General features: G+C 48.2%; 1 protein-coding gene across 15 annotated transcripts in view; it reads left to right on the top strand.

The window, feature by feature from the left end:
• The window catches only part of TNK2 (tyrosine kinase non receptor 2), a gene marked incomplete at its 3' end in the record, with an annotated part of 47,328 nt that overhangs the window by 14,509 nt on the left and 20,512 nt on the right, over window positions 1–12,307 (top strand). For 10 of the 15 annotated variants that reach the window (XM_079156131.1, XM_079156134.1, XM_079156130.1 and 7 more), the window contains exons 2-3: window positions 7,397–7,516; window positions 10,749–10,929. In XM_079156131.1, the coding sequence (XP_079012257.1) occupies window positions 7,439–7,516; window positions 10,749–10,929 (259 nt within the window). In that variant the 5' untranslated portion in view covers window positions 7,397–7,438. Of the gene's footprint in view, window positions 1–4,478; window positions 4,693–7,396; window positions 7,517–10,748; window positions 10,930–12,307 lie in introns of those variants that run through there. The other 5 variants (XM_079156128.1, XM_079156126.1, XM_079156129.1 and 2 more) reach the window with 5 other exon arrangements.

Raw genomic sequence — 12,307 nt, 5'->3', positions numbered from 1 at the left:
TAGTGCTAGGTGAACCTAGGGTCTCCCATATGCTAGTCAAGCACTCTACCACTGAGCTACATCCCCATCCCTCTAATACTCTTGCTTATAAATGTTTTTTTTTTTTTTTAATTGTTGTCAATGGACCTTTATTTAATTAATTTATTTATATGCGGTGCTGAGAATCGAACCCAGGGCCTCACACATGCTAGGCAAGCCCTCTACCACTGAGCCACAACCCCAGCCCTTATAAATGTTCTTTATCAAAAACAACATGGGCACATTTGCAAATAATCATTTGGAAATAGGAAATGGGATTTTACAAAAGAGATGGCATTTGCTAGGGATCTTGAAGGGTATGTAGGAGTTCATCTTGTAGATAAAAAGAGTAAGTGTGACAAAGAATAGCTCAGAGGCATTAAAATTAAGGAATAGGGTATGTCTGGGGAAGAGCAAGTATTTGAATTGACCAGGACAGGAGACATTTAAAATGAATGGTAAGATGGAGGTGAAGAAATAGAAGAATGGCTTCTGAAGGGCCTTGTGTGCCAACAGGGGGTTTGACTCACAAATACTGAAAGATGCAAGGGGGATGACCTGGCTCTTCATACTGTCCTAGGAGAAGAGGTGTCTGCAAAGACCCCAAGGAGCTCCCAGAGAGAAGGGGGAACCTGACTCAGGACCAGTGGGGTTCTTGGCATACGTGACAGAAAAGAATTTCACATTGTCAGCCAGGCACAGATGAAGGTTTATTTAGGAAGGAGATACACATTCAAGGGAAAATGAGGGTGATCTTGAAAGAGATGCCTTTGGAGGTAAAGCAAGGAATATTCATTTGAGGGAGAGAGTGGGACATCCCAAGAGTGAGAGATGTGGTTTTGGGGTTCCCAGGTCTGCTTTTAAAGGAAACTTGTTGAGGGGTGGGTATGGGAAGGTATGTAGGAATTATATAATCATTCTGGTGACCTCTATATTGGTCTGGATCCTTAGGATGATGTGGTCTTCATTATTTGATTGACAGCACTGGAAAGTCTCCTGATTTATAGATTCCTCAAGATATCCTGCCTCTTTGCTCAGTCTTTACTGGGAGGTTTAATTAATAGTGCTCAGGTAGATTTACAGATTTTCCAGGAATAATAGACCTGCAAGGAAGATAGCGTTAGAGAGTAACAGACCTGGAAAAGTATGTGGAACTTCTGGATTAAAATCATTTTTTTGCCAGGTGTGGTGGCACAGGCTTGTAATCCCAGTGGCGGTGGAGGCTGAGGCAGGAGGATCATGAGTTCACAGTCAGCCTTGATAATTTATTCATGTCCTAAGCAACAGAGTGAGACCCTGTCTCTAAACAGAATATTTTAAAAAGGGCTGGGGATGTGGCTCAGTAGTTGAGTCCCTAGTACCAAGAAAAAAATAAAAATAAAAACCAACATTTTCTTGTCCTTCCTTTGTGTTCTCCTTTCTACCTATTATTTCTTCTACCTCAAGATGACAATAATAACAACAGGCAACCATGTGTCAAGTGCTGTGCTAGTCATTCTCTCATTGACTCTTTTTTTGGTACCAGGGATTGAACTCTGGGACGCTTAGCCACTGAGCCACATCTTTAGCCATTTTTATATCTTATTTTAAGACAGGGTCTTTTCGAGTTGCTTGGGGCATCACTAAGTAGCTGAGGCTGACTATGAACTCCCAATCCTCCTGCTTCAGCCTCCAGAGCTACTGAGATTAATAGGCAGGCTCCACCACGCCCAGTTTAAGTCATGGACTCTTTAACAGCTCTGTGAGGGAGATTTTGTTTATCTTCACTTTACAGATAAAGAAATTAAAACTAAGAGGTTAAGCGATTTGCCCAAATGTCCATCTAGAACATGATGAAGCTAAGATTTTGGCTCAGACCTCTGTGATTCCTAATTCCAGTGGTATTGTTGAGTGTAGGGAATACTGAGTAGGTCGAGGCAACATGATTTTGTGGTAGCCTGGTAAAGGAAGGAGTTGGGTAGTGTGGCTTCTGGCTTGAGTTGGCTCATGATGTTTTTAGTCACGGTACAGGAGCAGAATTAGCAGGGTTCAAGGGGATGGTGATGAGCTCAGTTTGGACTGTAGGTTTTGGCACTTGTGCAGCCTCCTGATGGAGCTGTCCTGTAAATGTCTGGAAATGTGAGTCGAGAGCTGCAGGAGCTTAGGAATGGACATAGGCAGCACAGGGTGGCAGTAGGATCCTTGGAAGGAGAGGAGTTGACCCCCAGGAAGTAGAGCATCCTTTGACAAGAGAATAAAAGGTAAAGTCAGAAATCTTAGGAAATAGTAACTGTTTAGCAAGGTGAAGAGGCTTCAAGGCCCAGCATTGCCAGCAAACACATGTCAGCCTTGCCTGCTCTCAGGACCTCAGTGGCTAAGCTCCCCATGTACTGGACATGAAGAGGGTGTGGACAGTTAAGTTGTGTGTCTGAATCATTCCCTTCTCGTCCTTGGCCCCTGACCAGCCACCTCCTCAGATCAGTATGATGTAAGACCAGGCTGACCTGAAGGTGCAAGGTTGCCTGGTACACTTCCCTTTGGGATGAGGTCCAGAGGGAAACCTTCCTGACCTTGGTCCAGAAGCTTGTGCCCTACATAGAGAGGTGAGTTGAGGCTAACTGAACTTGGTGGGCTCACACGGGGAGGCAAACCTCTGGCAATGGATTGGTGAGGGGTACTGAAAGCCCTCCTCTCTTCTCTAATATGTTGTTATTCCTCTGGGACTTGGCGAAGAGGGAAACAAAGGTATGAGAGGGCCAATTTGGAAGTACAGTTGGCATATATTCTCAAGGATATGGTAGCTTGTTTTGGAAAAATCCTCTTGGACGGAAATTGCATGTCATGTCTGCTCCTCAGTGTGGATTTGTCACTTCACTGATGGTGTTGGAGAGAATCTGGAGAGGGGAATGGACAGCAGAGTTAGGCTGTCCCCAGCTACTCCTGACTCCCTTTAGTTACATGGTGTAGAGAGATAAAGGGGCAAATGAAGGCCAAAGGGGTATAGATGTGGGTGTTCCCTGATTCCCAGAGGTGGTTTAGATCCTGTAGTGTCACAAGATGGTTCTAGGAGATAGGGTTTCTGGAGGAATGAGACAGACAGAAAGCAAGGAGGAGGAATGGATTGGATCAGAACTTTTATCCAAGTAGGACAAGAAGGGGTAGATGTGACATTTTCAGCTTTCCTTATTTCATAGCCTGGTGGCTTTGGGTTCTGCAGAGCTGTAGCTGTTGCCAGGACTAGTTTCTGCCATGGCTGTGATAAGATACCAAGGAGCTTCTGTACAGAATAAAACCATGTGTTCTGGACCCCCTGCCTGGCAGAGTATTGTCCCTACCCATCAAGCTTTAAGATGTGGAAGGGAGGGCTGGGGAGATAGCTCAGTCGGTAGAGTGCTTGCCTTGTAAGCATAAAGGCCCTGGGTTCGATCCCCAGCACCCAAAAAAAAAAGAAAAAAGATGTGGAAGGGACTGTATGAGGAGTGAGCCTGATGGGAACTTACCCAGTGCCCTCCTTGATATCTCTTTCCTCAGCCTTGAAACTGAGTGGAGAAGAGGGTGTTCCAAGCATCTCTTCTTCCTCTGCCCCAACCCAGGGAGGAGTGAAGGTAGCCTGAGCTCAGCCCTAAATATCTGGTAGGAAAGAGTCTGGATGCTTCAGATGCCATTAGGATGACAGGTGTGTGTGTAGCACCTTGGGACCCTGGGGCTAGAGGGAGAGAAGGAGCCTCTACAGTGGGATTTCCTGTGTGGCTGGCCATGGCCTCACCCCAGGGATGGGTGAGGCATCCCTGCGTAGGCATGTGTTGAAGCAGTTTTTCACTCCGAAGTCAGAGAAGAGCCCCAGTATGAAGGCCTACCCTGTACTTCCAGGTACAGAGGGGAGGGTGAGGTCAGGACCAGTAGAGACGAGGCAGGCCAGGGCAGGTAGGCTGCTGTCTTCCTCCAGTGTGGGGGGCATAGCTTGTGTGATTGAGTGAGGAGTGGGTTGGTGAGGTGTCTGAAGGGAGCTATACAAGTTAAGCATTGGGCTCCTGGCATTCTTAGAGCAGAGTAGAAGCAGGTGGAGGTATAGATTTCAGGCCCCAGGATGTCTAGAAAGAGGGGTCTCCAGTCTAATTGCAGTGGAGGCTTTTCTTTTGTGGCTTCTTAGATTTGGACCCCCCTTATCATGGAATATGGAGGGGCTTGTATCCCTAAGGACCTAATTGGTTCTGAATCCCTGGAGGTGGGTCAGGGACTGAGAAGAGCTGTGGTTCTGTGATCAGTATGGGTGGGGCCTCTGCCCTGACTCTCTTGAGGGTCATGGCTGACAAAGCTAGCTTGCAGTTTTATTGGCTGGGGTAGGGCAGTGCTGCAGAGACAAATGGAGGCTGGGGACAGGATTGGGGGAGGGGACAGAGGCAGGCCCTGCAGGAGGGGCATCAGCCACCCTTCTCGGACCTGAAGCTGTAAGGTATGGGGGGCGTGGACTGGAGCCATTTCCCAGCTGAGGCACTTAAGCAATCCCTGCCCTCCTGGAGGATGCTCGAGGCCCATCCCCCCTGGACGCAGGGCAGTGACGCTGCTGGTGCTGCTGGAGGGGGGGCGGCTGCAGGCGACTGCTGATTCCCTCCCTGGTCTAACGCTGGGAATTTGGGCTTCATGGGGGAGAGATCTGCTTACCAGCGCCTGGCTGGGAGTGAAGAGGGACAGCAGGTAACGGGAACAGCTAGGTAATAGCCAGGTACCTGAGGCCCAGGCCCCATCATAAGCCTTGAGCAGAGGCCCAACCCTGCACTCTGCAGCAGCCTTCCAGGAGTAAAGAGTTTCTGTGCTCCTGGGCCTGGGACAGATCCTGGGGGCCAGGAGACTGGGTAAAGCATGGTGTGTGTGTGTGTGTGTGTCTGTGTGTGTGTGTAGGGGACAGTGGTTGAAATGGGTGGTGTTGGTAGTGAATTTTCGGATGCTAGCATTTGCTGTGGTGTGCATCAGTCCCCTGGGACTCCAGCTGCCTTTTGGACTTTCTGCAATGCCCCCTAGGAGCCTAGGAAGCACTGCTGGGATTCAAGTTCAGTCTTCACATCCTTATGGGAACTATATGTGTCCTGGACATTCCTGTTTACAGCCTGTTAAGTATGAGTATCAAGCTAAATGTCCCTCTAGCTTTGGAAAATGTGATCACTGTGTTTATGGGGCTTTTCCCCTTCCCTTTGAAATTCAAGCACTTTTTCTTTTAGCCAGTAGGGGGCAGTAGCTGACAGGAGAAAGGGAATATGTTGGGGAGTTTTGAGGCAGAAAGGTTGGGGCTATTTCCCATGGCTAGGAATAAGGTGTTCAGGAATGCACCTGGTTCTGACCCCCAATATACATTGCTTCTCTTCACAGCCTCCCACAGCTGTACTTTTGGGGAAGTTGCTAGAACTTGTTCTTACTATACACCCAAGGGAAGAGTCAGACCAGGTGCGGTGACCCACGCCTGTAATCCCAGCTACGGTGGAGGCTGAGGCAGGAGGATCACATGTTAGAGGCCAGCCTCAGCAGTTTAGCAAGACTGTGTCCTAAAATAGATAGGCAGTCAGGCAGACAGACTAGGGATGTCGTTCCCCTGGGTTCAATCCCTAGTATCAGTAAAATAAAATCAGGGAAGGATCAGGCATAGGGTTCTGGTGGATTTGGTGCACATCTCTCTGGGATGACTGTAGTTTTTAATCTGACTGGTCTGATCCAATAGCCCCATCTTGCAGTACAGGGAATCTGTTTAGGTTGTCTCCAAACCCCAGTGTACTTCAAGGTGGTGCCTGATGGATGGTAGGCTAGTAGGCTTCTCCAGTCTGAGGGTGTGATTTGCCAGCTTGTGGGGAAAAGTAATTGTCCATGTAACTTCACCCTGACCTTTCTTGTTCCTTAGCTCTGACCTAGCTCTCTGACTAGATATTCACTTGGACTGAGGAGGGGAGCCTGTACCTGGCTGACCATAGCTTTGTGTGGTAGATGATAGGGAGAGAGGAAGGAGGACTGCTTACTGCCCACCCCCAGCAGAATAGGAAATGACTGTTCTGCAGACACCCCTAGGAATGTCTAGCACTGTAAAAAGCCTTTGAAAGAAAGCCTGGGATGCTGAATCCCCAAAACTCTCTTAACCCCAGCTGCTTACCCTGAGAGCCAGCTGGGGTTTCCTGAGCTGATGATCAGCTGAATAAGGACAAGCCATCAGTGTGCAAGAAACAGGGGCTCCTCAGGCATAGCCAGTGGGGCTGGAGAGCAGGAAGGGACTTCTTGCAGCTGTCAGGTGTGTCTAGGGGCCGTAGCGAGGGGGATGTAAGAGCAGCTGGTGCCCTTTGAGAAGGGGTAGAGGGACCATTTGTCAGCTCTAGGACATGGGGGGCCCATGGGGACTTGATAGAGTGTCTCCAGTCCTCTTAAGCTGTGTCTGTTGTCTGTGTGGGGTGCTATACAGGAGGCATCCTGTAGCCTGGGATCCTATAGCTTTGGTACAGGCATCCCAGCAGAGGTCTTGGAACATATTTATTTGAGACGTTTGCCAACTGGTCTGGGGAGAAGGCACCCAGCATTTTGTAGGCAGACACGGCAATCCTAGGGCTGGGGGTGGAGATCCTTACACTCCCCCCACCCTTGCTCTTGGCTGGACTGCCCCACTCTGGCAAGCTGTCGGCCTCCTATTTCCGTCGGGCACCAGGGTAACAGGGCGACATTAGGTTCTGAGCCAGGAGACGCCCAGCCAAGACTGGGACTTGGGGATGGGGGAAGGTCTCTGAAGGATCTTTTTTCAGGGTCCAGGAAAGAGTCTGGGGTCTGTGCCCCCAATTCAGGTTATATTCTAGTCCCCACAGCCCTCGATAAGCCCATATGGGGACCTGCAACCCCTTGACCCTAAATGCTGTTTTGAGTCACATCTCCCCCACTGTGAAATCCCAGGAGTTGTCTGCAACTGTGAGGGCAGCAGTGGAAGCCAGAAACAGGGGGCCTTGTGTATGGGGAGGCAGGGAGGCCAGAGCGGGTAGCTGGGAGGAAGAGTTCCCCCTATTCCTGCCGTCCTCTTGGCAGTGATTCAGAAAGGTCCTTTTTCAGCCAGTGTCAGAGCTGCTCAGCTGCAGAGGGAGGGAGGAGGGAAGGCGGGCAGACAGGCAGAAGTCGGGTGGGGGAGCCAGGGAGTAGGGCTGGAGCTGTGACCACTGCACTGGAGAGAAGACAGAAACAGGACGGAGGATCCAGGCTGCAGCCAGTTGTAGAAATCCCAGCGGAGCTTGCAGCAAAGCAGAGGGAGCTACCCTATTCTTCTGCCCCATTTCCTACTCCTGTCCCCCATGTGAGATTTGGGGGACTCGGAACAGATCTCTGGCCAACTTCCCTCTGGGCAGAGCATAAAACGAGCTGAGGCCCTTGTTCGCCCACTTCCCAGGCCACAGCCCCATTGACCTGATCAGAGTTCAGTTCTGTGGAGATGCCGGCAGCTCGTCGTTTTCCTGGCCTAGAGCTCTCCTTTCCTCTCCTGGCCAGACTGCGGCGACGACTGTACACAGTGAGTGGGGGCTAGGGTTGGACTGGCTGGGACAGGGTCAGCTCCTTAGCAGTGGCACTTAACTGAGGGGCATAGTAGGACTGGGGATGGCTGTAGAACACCTCCTATGAGGCTCGACTCTGGGGGTCTGGGCTGAGTGGCCTTTCCTTTCCAGCTGCTACATTCATTCTGATTGGTGTACGTTAGAAAAGTACATGCAGGAGCCCGCTCAAGTGTGTGCCTGCGTGTCAGCCATGGAGCTACACGTTGTCAGACAGGTACGCAGAATCTGCACTACACGGGGGTCAGGCACATGCAGAATTGGACTGTTTGAGCCGGGGGAAACTGCAGCAGTACTCTGCTTCAACAGACAAAGAACTGGGTCGGAGGTAGAGATAGGAGAGGGGAGGTGAGAGGGTCACCCTGTGCTCAGTAGTAGAGACAGGACTGGGACCCTGAACCCTTTCTCCTCACTGGGATCCCAGTGTTCTTCCCAGTCTTCCCACATACCCCCCTACGCAACCATCCTGTTCCTTGGACTGGGGAGATGGGTGGGGAGATGGGTCCAGCAGAGGAGAGAAATTTTTTAGCTGGTGTTCCAGGGAAGGGTACAGACCAGGCTGTGCTTTCTAAGTAACTTCAGAATAGAGGCCTCTGGGTTTTCCCCAACCCTGACCACCCAGGACATGACTTTGATTTGCTTTCCAGAACCCAGATGATTTAGCAGGGAGGACCCAGGAGCCCTGGAACTTGGTTGGGGGGAAAGAACAGGGAACCTACAGACTGCATGCCCTAGTAGGGCAAACATCTTGAGGCTGAGCTGTGTAGCCAGTGGGATTACTTTGGTCCAGGGGCAAGGCAGTGATTGGGGAAATGCTGGCTGGCTCTGCCTGACCTGGCTACAGGGAGACCTGCCTAGGCCAGTGATTTTCACAGTACACCTTTGGGCTTTATTCTGGGAAGCACTGATGCCCATCCACTTAAGTTTCAAACCCCCATTTTTGCAAGTGGTTGTTTTTATGGAAGTTAACAAGTTAATACAGCTAAACATTTAGAACTGGCATATAGTAAGTATAGTTTTGAAGTGTTGGATTCTTAAAAAATTATTACTCTTCTAAATACAATTATAGAAATGTAACCAGTTCACTGTGTATAGAGTCAGATAATCATAATGTCAACTGTAATATTTAGGAGAAATAAAGTTGACGGTATTTTATGTATTCTTATTATGTCTGTACACTGAACAGCATAAGAAGTCAGATTCTAAGACCTCAGATATAAGCACCGTGAAGGCTGTATCTACAAGTGCTGACAGAGAGGGAAATTTTGAAATAAGGGCGGATTGCCTTCACTGACATTTTTCCAAATAGTGAAATTTTACTATGTTCTGCATAAAGCAAAGTTCAGTTTTTCTTTAGTTTGTATAATAGTTTCATTCAAGGAAACTCAGTACATATTGAAACTGTGAAAGTATTTTCTTACACATATGTAAAATGGAATTAGTCTAGGTATGTAGGATTATGAATGTTTTCCACCTGCATGAATTAAGTTATGTGGGATTTGGGACATTGTTTATGACCATCTTGTGCACTGTAGGATAACTCGTGTTTTTATCCTCCAGGCACCCACTAAATGTCACAGTGCCCCCCACCCAACATTGTAACAACCAAAAATGTCCCCTAGAGGGATGTGCTTCCCTATGACAACCATCCAAATAAAGGGTTACAGCTTTAAGTTTGGAAACCACCAGACTGGCCCAGCTGCCTGGCTCATTCGCCTTGGTGGAAGAGCCAGAGTTTGAACTGAGGGCTTCTCATTCTCATTTGTCACTCTTTGTATTGCTCTAAGCTGCCTGGGAAAGTCTGAGCTCTTGGCACTGAGTTGGCAGGACCACTGGGAACTGTGGGGGCAGGAGGCTCATGCTGGGCCTGGGCTGTGAGTGCCTGTTTCTCTTGGTGCATCTTATTGTGCTGAGAGCTGGGGATGAGGCCACCTCTAGGTTGTGGAGGGAGGATTGTTTGGCCCCCAGCCGGACAGCTGGCCTTTTCCCTTCTGCCTATATTCCTCATTGGAAATGCAGCAGTGATCAGGGGCTGGCGGGCTGAGCTCTCTTACTTGGACAGGGATGGGCTTGGTGTCTGGTAGGTCAGCCTGCTTAGTTTTGAAGGTGCCACTGTCCTTTGTCTCTGGGTTTGAGAGTATAGGTCAGAGGTCACTTACTGGTACTCATTGGCTGATAGTGGCCTGCAGATGTTTTGTTTTGCCAGCACTGTGTATGTGTGTGTGTGTGTGTGTGTGTTTCAGACTTGAACTAGTTGACATCGTTTAAAAGTCAGTAGAAAGATAAAGTATGACAAGAAATTGAGAAACAGAACAGTATGGATAACGTTTGAATATTTGTGTGAGGGAAAACCAGTCTCAAAGAGCACGTAAAAGGCACCATTGGCACTTGGCCTTGAGAATGAGGAGATAGGTGGCTATGCAGTAGGGGAGGGAATAATAAGACTCCCGTGTTTACTTTACCGTGTGTACGTATTACCTTTTCAAAAAAAATGGCAAGATTTTATATAAATTTAGGTGTCAGATACTGGAAAACTGTGACAATACTGGGCCTCAGTCTCTTGTGAAAACCATTGATAGGAGCTGAGCTGGAGTATCTGAAGGCCACTCAGATCCCCACCCTTCCCACTTGTCTTACATTTGTGACCCTGCAGGCACCTGAGTGGTGGCCTATGAATTGGCCTTAGGATTGAAGGGAAAGGCTCTAGTGATGTCAGGCTTTGGGAGGAACTTCATTTAGATCTTTCTGTGAGGTAAATCTGAACTAAGGAGCCCCTAGATGGGTATCAGGACATTGCCACCCACAAAAAATTTTAATTAAAATTTTAGGACCAAGAGTAGATACTGTTTCCTGGAGAGAGGATATATAGTTTTTAATCAGATTTTCAAAGAACTTATGACCTCTGGAAACATAAAAGCTGGTAAGGAAATTAAGCACAGAGAGTTGATTTTGGGTCATGCAGCCATAGATCACATATTTTGTGATTAAGACTCGGTGACTCCTAACTGCTCCAGGAACAGGGCTGTATCTCAGCTGCCCCACTTCTACTCTTGTTGCTGGCAGGAATAGGGACATGTGGATGTAGCTGTTTTGGGGAGCAAGCAAGTGGTCTTAGTCCTAGGCAGCTGTATAGTAATGGATGCTACCTTGCTGCATCCATTGGTCCCTGAGCCATTTTTCCCTTCTCCACAGAGGCTGGGGAGCAGCAGCATGCAGCCAGAGGAGGGCACAGGTTGGTTGCTGGAGCTGCTGTCTGAGGTGCAGCTACAGCAGTACTTCCTACGGCTCCGGGATGACCTCAATGTTACCCGCCTGTCCCACTTTGAATATGTTAAGAATGAGGACCTGGAGAAGATTGGCATGGGCCGGCCCGGTAGGTGGGACATTTGCCTTCCTTCCTTTTCCCTTCTGACCATTAATCTCCTCTATCTCTTTTGGTGGTACTAGAGATTGAACCCAGGGGCACTCTACCACTAAGTTTTCTCCCCAGACCTTTTTCTTTTTTCTTTTGAGACAGGGTCTTGCTAAGGTGCAGAGACTGGCCTCAAGCTTCTTCTTTCTCATCCTCCCAAGTAGTACCTCCTCTGTCCTTAGGATCACTGAGCACATGTTAAAACCCCTTTCTAAGGATTCCACGGGGTAACAATTGAGAACTCTTGTCTGTCCCAGAGACCCTGAGGTGGAGCGGGAGGGGCATCAATAGATGCTACACACAGGATTCACTGAGAACAGTTTGCAATTGTAAAGGTGAATCTGTTTGAGGAGAATAGAGTCTTACCTGAAGCTCTGCTACTCAAGAGTAAATAAATACCCCTTTTTGTTTGATCAAACATTTGTAGGATGTATTTCCTCATCTTACCCATGTGTTTATTTATTTATTTATGTATATGGACACAATACCTTTATTTTTATGTGGTGCTGAGGATTGAACTCAGTGCTTCACACATGCTAGGCAAGCACTCTATCACTGAGCCACAATCTCAGCTCCTCACCCTTTTATAACCTTAGATTTGAGACTTCTGTTTACCATTCTGAACACTAGTAGGGTCAGTGCTCAGGGATCTAAAGAGAGACAGGAAGACAAACCAGATGGTTTGCTGTATCTCTTTCCCTCTAATTTGAACTCATTTCTCTGTATCTGTCCTAAAAGGAATGGTTGTAGCATCTAGAAGTCATGGTGTTTTTCAAAGAACATTAGAAACCTATCAGTGCATTCAGCTTAAAGTAGCTAGGGTAATAATGTGCTAAATTAGATACAAATTTACATTACTTTGGCCTGGATAGTTGGTTTCTTGTGGGGAGCCATCCATATCTAGCAGAATCAGACTTGGTTGAACCATGGAACACAGAGGCCTGACTCCCAGGAAGTGGCAGCCATAAGAGACTTCCAGATTGTCAGGGAGTAGGTGACCCTGTGTGGGAGTCTGGGAATATGCTAATTTTCCTGAGCAAATGACTCCCCTGACTCCACCTCATCTTGTTTACCACAGAAGTCGTCCCTCCTGGTCTAGGCCCCCTTTACCTGTGTGACTTAAAATAAAGGAGGGGTAAGCTACTCCATCTTGTTAGAGGCCAGATCTGGTATGGCCCGATCCGTCATGCCTCCTCCCATTTAAAGATTATTGATTCGTGTGTTCATTGATTAGATAAGTTTATGGGTGATTAATTGATCTATTGCTGGCATACCGTCCTCCGGCAGTTAACTCTTCCCTCATCCATGCAGGACATGGCTGAAACCCCTGCAGTTTCTG

Source organism: Sciurus vulgaris, assembly GCF_902686455.1.
Source record: "Sciurus vulgaris genome assembly, chromosome: 10".
In the NCBI taxonomy this organism is placed as follows: Eukaryota; Metazoa; Chordata; class Mammalia; order Rodentia; family Sciuridae; genus Sciurus; species Sciurus vulgaris.
This window is presented reverse-complemented; position numbering and strand designations above follow the sequence as displayed.